This window comes from Vigna radiata, chromosome 1, assembly GCF_000741045.1.
Source record: "Vigna radiata var. radiata cultivar VC1973A chromosome 1, Vradiata_ver6, whole genome shotgun sequence".
In the NCBI taxonomy this organism is placed as follows: domain Eukaryota; kingdom Viridiplantae; phylum Streptophyta; class Magnoliopsida; order Fabales; family Fabaceae; genus Vigna; species Vigna radiata.
In genome coordinates this window covers 1,160,081-1,169,522 of record NC_028351.1, presented here as the reverse complement: position 1 = coordinate 1,169,522, position 9,442 = coordinate 1,160,081, and the positions used below count along the sequence as shown (strand labels likewise).

Genomic DNA, 9,442 nt, shown 5'->3' with positions numbered 1-9,442 from the left:
AGTTTTCTTCGACGAAAGAAGTCAACGAATTGAGGAGAAGCCAGCCTGTCGAATGCAACCTGAAGAAAAGCGGAAAGAAGAGCACCACCAACAAGCTCTGCTGCCATGGTAGGAGGTGGATTGGAGTGGATGCTGAATGGAAATGTGTAATGTGAAATCGAAGTTTACGACTGTAATTCAGTGCAGGAAAGGATTCTACACCGATGAAATGGGTAGTTGGTTATTTTGATATGTTTTATTAATCATTATAAAATGTGAGCAGTTCGATATTCATTCAACGTTTGTTGAGTCTTTCTAATATAAAAATGTTCGCACAGCTGTAATGCATGAATGGATGTCTAAAAAATAAGAAATCAGCAATGACATCTGGCTTGGTTTACATTGAAAAAAAAAAAAAACTGAATTATTTGGATGTTGTGTCTATCAAACCAAACATTATTTAATCCGTTCATTAAATTTTTTATAACAACTATGTGGATGTAAGGTCTATCTACCATGAAGGTCATTATAGTTGGTAATTATGAACACAAATTACATTAGTACACTCATTATTTAAAAAAAATTATGAAATCAAACATAAAAAATAAGTGAGAATCAACTACCAAATAAATGGGTAGTTGTGTTGTATTTCTTACACAAGTTTATTACCGTTATATACATTAAGTAGGACATGGTACAACTTCAAACCAATTTCAATTAAATGTCAAATACAATTCCTTAGAACATAACTTTACATGTTCTACTTTCTACAATAAAAATCGAAAAAAATTTATTGTCAACGACATGGGTCTACAATAAAAATCGAAAAATTACAGCAAACTAATTTCTTTTAAAACTTAGAAAAATGTTTGATTTTGGAAAAAGAATTATATTATTCTCAATTAACAAATCATCTATTAAAACTCATCACACCATATCTTTTAAAACTTAGTGTTTCTATTGTTTTAGTAAGTACCGATTGTAGAGAGAAATATTTGCAATTAAGAAAAATGTAATTGAAAAGGCAAAATGGTTTTGTGGAGAATTAGCACTTCTTAAAGAGACACAAAAATAGGAATTTTTGACTGAGTTAGTTCCGATCGAAAGCCTTGATCGAAATTTGTTGAGTCAAAATTTGGCTTAATGGATCCCAACAAAATTTTGGCTGAGACGAGCTTGAACAAAATTTGGGAAAATTTAATTTATTCGACCTAAAAAGAATTTTGATTGAGTCGATCACAACTGAAATTTAGTTAAGTTTACCCTAGTCAAAATTTGACCAAGTCGACACCGAGAAAAATTCGGCTGAGTCCACCTTATCAGAAATTTCGACTGAATTTCAATCGAGTTCACTAAGTCACTCGTGAGCAAATTTTGGTCGAATCGGTCTCAGTCAAAGTTTGGCCGAATTCGACCAAATCAGCTCCAACCGAAATTCATTCTCATTGTTAGCTCGATGGTCAAGACAAATGAACCTAAACCAAAGGTCTAGACGAGCCAAATCAAGTTGATGGTCAAGACGAGACACCCCCAATCAAAGGTTGTGACTAACAGGGCCAAAGGTCAAGACTGATGCAACCTGGACCGAAGGTTGAGACTGGTCAACCCAATTGAGATCAAAGGTTGAGACTGGTCAACCCAATTGAGATCGAAAGTTGACTCAAGATCGAGATTGGCCAGTTCGGATCGAAGGTCGACCCTGGCTAGTTTTGTTAAAGGTCGAGATAGGCCTATTCAAATTGAAAGTCGAGATGGACCAACCTAAACCGAATATATTTAAAGAAATTAATATTTGTTTCATGTTTAAAAAGAAAGCCTGTGGACTCATATGACTCATAGGACTTTTGTGAATATTTTGATCTTGAAGACTTTTTCAATGAAAACCTTTTTTATTCTATGAACATTTTTAGCCCTCAACTGACATTGGTCAGGGTCAAACCCCTATGTGGTGGGCCAAATTGACAACTTTATCCCTTTACCATCATTTGACGTATCAGTGATGCAAAATGCTAATTTCCCTAACCTTGTTGTATTCCTTCATATGTGTTGTTTGAAAGATGACATTATAATGTTTTTGACACCCAAAGCAATGGGAATATCACGGATTCACGATAGTACCATTATTTATATGACATATACAGATTCAAATTGCACAACCATAATAGTCACATGGAAACATGTTTTTTTCAATACATTCAGAACCTGTATTATAGCAAAATAACAATGTAAATGACCTTCTTTTAAGGTGTAAGGGTTGTTTTATAACGTGGCCGATTATGAATAATTCTCACTTCAAAGAATTTACAGAATTATATAGATTTGAAATAAATTACACAGTATGAATAAGTTATGTTTGAAAATATATATTTTTACATTATTTTCGGTATTTTATAAAACTGAAAACAAAATACATGCAGAATGCATACACGTGCTTAGTAAATGACGAAATTACATCAGAAGTCTATCCTTTTTATCACATAAGTATGAAGGAGAGCTGAATCGAAGTGCAAGTCTAAAAGTCTCCATTTACAATACAAATCCATTTCTAAGTAGAACGTATTTTCAACATATGGTAACTAGATGGAAACTAGAGGAAGAAACAAGAAAAGTTATCTTCAATGCTCACTAACAACTGGAATGGTACGTACTTCCCAACTGAGAAAGCAAAATACACTTTCAGGTTCTGAGAATGTTTCTTTAGAAGTATTTACATTTCAGAACTACCTTTGCTTCAATCTATCGGATAAGTTATAGTTTAATCATATTGTTTCATTGAGATTCTACAATCATATACCTAGGATCAACTTCAATTTACTATGCCCTGTGACCAATACATTTGATCGACGGTGTCACTTGCATTTATGTGTATATGTTTGTGTATGTATTCTAATTGGTAGTTTAAGAAGCTGTACGATGATAGGGAAGATGTTGGATATATTGAAGCCTGGTTTTGAAGATCATCATTTTATAAGGAGGAAATATTCTTTAATCCAAACAGATGAAATTTAAACAATCAATAACAATTTTGTTCTATTGGGCAAAGCTTGACAGAAACTGCTTGACCAAAAACGCCTTAAGCTGTTAGATATAAACTGAATTTGTGAATAATAAATTATAAAGCATCCAACACGACGAGAAATATTAGATATAGAAGATAATGTTTGGATTAAGGAAATAAAATCAATATAACTCTAGCATAATGTTGTCATATTTAGCATTTCTACGGTAGCCTTCTATTCATTAATATTTTTCATTTATGCTTTTGGGTCTAAACAAAAACATTTAAAGTTATCTTTTTTGTTAACTCACAATTTAAATCAAACTTATCCAAAGTTAAATTTAGCATAACAACGAAATAATAAAAACATCTAATGTGATTACGTTTACAATTTTGCAATCAACAAATGACATTATTACTACTTTTGTTCAAAAACAATAACAGATAACAATAGCAAAAAGCAAGTTGTAGAAAAATGTTATTTGGACAAACAATTATATACTTTCATATTGACAAAGGAGATCCATTAAAACTCATCTGATCATCCCCTTTAAAACTTGGTGTTTATGCTGTTTAATAAATGTCGATTACTGAGTGAAATATTTGCAACTAAGAAATTTGTAATTGTAACGGTGGAGAGATATTGTGGAGAATTAGCACATGTACAAGAGACATACCAATGAAAATTGTGAACATCTAACTTTGAACTTGTGTCTCATTACCTAATAATCAATTTTTCAATGTGACCAATCTTTCCCCAGTCTTCACCTTCTGGATTCTGACAACGTTGTTTCAGCAATGGAAAGTCCCAAATTGTAAGAGAAGAGATGGCTATGGGAAGACCCTCTATAAACAGTATTACACAAAACAGTCCCAAATTGTAAAAATCCCCTGCAGCCAAGACCAAAGATAAACAACAGTATTACACTCAAAAATAGATGGTGAATTGATTCTTCATTTTTTTACATGAAGAACACAAGGAACACAAAACAGCCCCTCTATAAGAAGTTGACGGCAATTTCTGTGATACCTTAATAGTTGATCCAACACCAGAATAAGTACATTCTTTGAAACCAAATGCACCTTTTGGCTTGCAAGAAAGTCTAGTTTTTCTAGTACTTCTTTCATCCACGAGTCAGTTTTCTAGGACATCAAACATGACCTCTTTGACAGCATAAACCCTTGTTTTCAAGCGTGGATCTCTGAACTGTTTCTATTTCGCATCATCAGCTAGAGCATTGATGGAGTGCAGTGTGACGTGCAGCATAAAACATGTTTCTTAATATCTAGTGTTTGAAATTCATTAAAGAAGCTATTCATAAAATTGATGTTTCTTAACAAATTCATTGTCCCCTTTTGGTACACAGATATACAATTTAAAAGAATCCATTTGTGAAAAGGTTTTCCACAATCCTGCAAACCAAATCTATTTCTCCCAAGGACCCTTCCGAAAGAATGACCATCCAACCATTACTCCAAAGTACAGAGCAATCTTTCCCCAGTCGATGCTACATGGCATAACGTTTGCACTTCAATGCCTTCACTATTTTCATATTGTCCTAAATAAAGACATTTGCTTGAAATTCAATTTCAATACTGAATATTGAAAATATAAATTCCACATGCAATTAGAATATTAGAAAAAGAAATCATTGTGGACATTAGGCATGCCTGGTTGAAAAGCTTTTGCTGTTATTTGGCAAATGTTAACTAGGGAGTGAAATATTTGCAATAGACAAGATTGTATTTCAAAAGGTTCAAAGGTAAAGTGGAGAACAAGTACCTGATGTGTGATTTCAAGTTCATGTCTCAACTTCAATCACTACGTTTTCAAGTGAGCAATCTTTTCCTAGTCTTAACCTTTTGGTTTCCGAAGACACTGTTCAAGCAATGGACAACCAACAATTTTAAGTTCTGAAATGGATTTGGGCAGACCCTCCTCTGTTGGGGGAAGTTAAACAACAACAATCCTGAAGACTGCACATCCAATTTTTGAACAGACAACACTTCTGAGCCATAAATTTGGAACCTTATGAGAGATCCACGGTATTTAGATTTGAATGCAAACCTCCATCAGAGAATAGCTCCACTTTTGGACAATCTAATATTCGTAGGTCTGTAAGAGATGGAGGAGAATACCCACACGTTTAGGCAATAATTTCAAGTTCATCAATTCTTTTTCTATTTATCATGCCATGCAATTCTTTTTTTAGTGGGATTAATATGTTGTTTTGATTGGATGTCTTTGAATTAATGTAAAACGGTTTGAGGTATTTTTTTCATGATGTGTTATGGTATTTCTCAAATGGGTAATTTGATGGGTGAGGTGTTGTGATTGATTCTTGCGATGATTATGTGGAAAATCATCTTGTTGTGTTAGTTGTGTTGTGATTGTTGACCCCGTATTTCTTACGTACTCATTGGTGGTTTGAAGTTATGTAAAAAGTATGGAAGGTTGCTTATAAATTAAAGCTTCCAGATTCAACTAGAATTCATTCAATATTCCGTGTTTCTCAACTAGGAGGTTTTCAACAACCCACACACACACTACTCAACTAATTGAGTTAGATGACCCCTGTGGTAAACATGATTCTCTTATATAGTTGGTAATTTTTGTTTACCTTTACTATCATCCTTTTTCCCTCAATATTCTTTCAAACATAAAAGGCTTTAATTCTTCCCCTTAATCTTTACCTTTACATGTGATTTTTAAGAAAGGAAAACTTCCCTGTAACTATCATTTTTATCATCCAAGAAATTATAGTTGAATAGATATACGAAGATGTAAACGGAATGACAAACGAAGGCTGAAATCACTACTCAACTCATTGAGTTAGATGACCTCTATGGTAAAGATGATTTTCTTATAGTTGCTAAATTTTGTCTACATTGGTTTACCTTTACTATTCTCCTTTTCGGCCAATATTCTTCAAAACATAAAAGTTTTTAATTCTTCCCCTCAATTTTTCATCCCAAAAACAAAAGCACATACACATTCTGAGAATCTTTACCTTTACATGTATTTTGCAGAAAGAAAACTTCTTATAATTTTTATCATGCAAAGAAATTACAGAAAATCCATAATTGAACCTTTTCTTTTATTGCTCTTATAATTTAGTAAATTTTTTTAATAAAAACAACATTAAAAGTTTTTAGTAATGTTTATTTTATAAAAACTAATATAATTGAAATGTTACTTTAAAACCTTTGGTAGTATTTTTGTAATAAAGGAAATATTGTGAAAATGTTACTGATATTAACGTTTTACAACATTAAACAAAGGTCACTAAATTATTTATTAAAGAATGAAATAATATTTTATTTTTAAATAAATATTGATGTTACTTTTACACCATATACCATAAATTAATACTGTGAGAGAAAATTTGTAATAAAAGGACTTGGTGATTGAGAAAAAAGATTGAAGTACATATATGCTAAAAGCTTCTTATATGATTCATGTAATATAGACATAATTCCAAAAGTTCTGTAGAGTGACCAAAATTATGTCGTTATACATCATGAGTTAATCCTATAAAAATCTTTAATCTTATGTGTCTTGTTCGTACAAAACTTTTTTTTAAAGCCAATTTATATTATAAAGAAACAACTAGTGATTTTTAATGTGCATAATAAGTTGCAATGTGCAAAGAGGTTAGAAAATAAAAGAACTAGAATGAATAAAAATTTAAAAGTAAAAGATAAACAAGTTTAAGTTTACGAATTTAGTAAAAAGAAAAAAAAATTCTTGACTCGAAATAAATATTTTCTGTATATGAATTTATAAATAAAAGACTAACTATGCAATTTTTTCTCAACAACCGGTCTTTCATCTTATCATTCCACGAATAATAATATGTAGTATTTAAAAAATCCATCTTTTATTTTTCTTCATCGTTCAAACAAATAAATAAAATTCCAGAAATCTGAATTTAATAGAAAAAACAACAAAACAAGGTAGAGTTTGTCAAAGCCATGCAATTAGCAGATAAACATCTAATTTTGAACTTCTGCTTCATCTTATTACCAAACACTCAGATTTTGAATGTGAGTAATCTTTCTCCAATCTTTGCCTTCTGGCTTCTGACAACTCTGCTTGAGCAATGGACAGCGCCAAATTTCAAGAGAAGAGATAGATTTGGGTAGACCCTCCTCCGGTAAGCATTGGAGGTTAGGGCAATCACCAAGTTCGAGAGAGGAGAGGTGATAAAGAAGCTTGTAGTCTAGCTTTTTGAGATTTCGACAACGAATGATTGTTAAAGAAGTAAGAGAAGGTGGCAGCAAAACTTCATCGGGAAAAGACTCCACATCAAGATATTCAATTGATAACTTTTTAAGACATGTGTTGACATCCAAAGTCTCTCGTAGGGAGGCGATAAGTTTTAAACTCGAAAGAGACATGTCTTTTATCTTTGATGACAAACCTCCATCTGCGAACTTCTCCACTTTTGGACAATTAATTATCCGCAGTTCAGTAAGAGATGGAAGCAGGATTTGCATAAGCTTTGGCAACAACTTCAAATTCCTAACTTCTCGAATTGAAATTATTTGTAGCCACGGTGCAGATAATCCTCCACTTGGAAATGATTCAAATTGAGGACATTTCCACATTGTCATTTTCTTGAGATTATAATGAGCATGCTCTTGTGAAATTCTTTGTAGGTTTTGGCATCCTTCCAGATGAAGTAAACGGAGCATTGGAAAGAAATTTAGCTGAAAGATTGTGAGAGAGTCGCAACCATCATCAATTGTCATTTTTTCAATGAAATCATAATGGGTCATCGGAATATTCACTAGTGGGGATGAAGCAGTTTTCAAGCATTCAAGAGCTGATGCGTCTACGCTGTGTTCGCTAATTATGAGGTTATCACATGACTCAATATATAGTTCCTTTAAATGAAGAAGTTGCTCTGACAGACCTTTCAATTTGGGACATTGAACCACAAAAAGACGTTGAAGACGTGGAAAAGAAGTAGTTTTACATTCCCATTCTTCCCATTCCTTCATGTTGTAGAATTTCAATATTTCCAAGGACTTGAATGAAGAAGAGTTGCTCCCATAAAATTCAGCACCAATGCTCACTATTCCATCAAATCCTCTAATCTCGATGGTCTCCAGAGATGACAATAGTCCAAGGGGAGGCAAACATAGGCAATATTTACAATCCTTTAACTGTAAAGATACCAAATTTGATAACGAATTATCGAATACCCAACTTGGGAATTGTGTACCACAATAGCCCTTGATTGAAAAATGCTCCAACTTATTAGAAGGTTGTAGATTCTCAAGCACTTCCTTCTCTTTCCTTGGATCATCGGGGATGTGATTAGAATTCCATATTAACTTTAGCTCCACAAGGTGTTTATTCTTCAACTTTGCTTCTAATGCATCCAAAGGATTCACAATATTTTGCACCTCATTAATTGATAAGCTTCCATGAAGATTGAGTCCTCCTAGTTGCTTAGTACTGAACTCACTATTTCTACTGACACAAAACATATCTAGTACATGAAGATTCTTCAACTCTCCAAAATGCATTGGCATCTTTGTCACTTCTGTATGTTCAAATTCCAGGCAACGCAATTTGGAAAGTTTATGCAAACTCGAAGGCAATTCCTTCAAACATGAACAATAATTCAACCTTAATATCAGCAAGTTATAGAGCAAACCTATTGAGTCAGGTAGTTTTTCTATATTAGTATGAGAAAGGTCTAATGAATGGAGATGTTTAAGATCACCAAGAGAATCTGGGACCTCTTTGAGGTTACTATATCCATTCAAAGATAAGACGCGTAAAAACTTTAACTTGGTGAATAATTCACGTATAATCTCGAATTGACCAGGGAAACCGGGATATATAGCGTAATTTGTAATCTGAACAAATGAACGGAGTCTTTTAGCATCAGTTAAACTCCCAAAATCATCAAAAAATCTTAAATCAGCGGATGCAAATGAAAAATGACGGGTCGTTTTTGGTATACAGTTTCCTTTATCAAATTTCAACCTGAAACAAAAGTCTGCACAAACATATTTTGCCAAATCATTCATAAGGTCATGCATGACGAATTTCCTTATGAAGCTTGATTGAAGAAAGAAGGACCTCGTTAAAAGATCATCAAAATATTGTTCACCAATTTCTTGTACATTCTTGATTTGTTTAGAGTGATGAAGAAAACCTTCAGCCATCCATAACAAAATTAATTCTTTCTTGTCAAATTCATAATCTTTTGGAAATAATGCACAATAAGCAAAACACCTCTTCAGATGAGAAGGAAGGTTCTGATAACTCAACAGTAGAGCAGGGATAATTTCAACTTCTTTCGGTAAGTCCCATATGTCACTTTCCAATACGCTTTTCCAATATGAGCTTGATGACTTTGTGCGGAGAAGACTTCCAATTGTTTTCAAAGCAAGAGGTAATCCTTTGCACTTCTCAACTATCCTTCTACCAATCTCCTTTTTCTC

The 9,442-nt window shown here is 33.0% G+C and overlaps 1 protein-coding gene across 1 annotated transcript in view; it reads right to left on the bottom strand.

Annotated features, from left to right (window-relative positions):
• Window positions 1–3,695: 3,695 nt before the first annotated feature.
• Window positions 3,696–9,442, bottom strand: part of LOC106753760 (putative disease resistance protein At3g14460) — a 6,764-nt gene continuing 1,017 nt past the window's right edge. The window contains exons 2-3 of the mRNA XM_014635646.1: window positions 7,126–9,433; window positions 3,696–3,823 (exon numbers count right to left, since the gene is read on the bottom strand). Coding sequence (XP_014491132.1) covers window positions 3,696–3,823; window positions 7,126–9,433 — 2,436 coding nt within the window. The remainder of the gene's footprint in view (window positions 3,824–7,125; window positions 9,434–9,442) is intronic.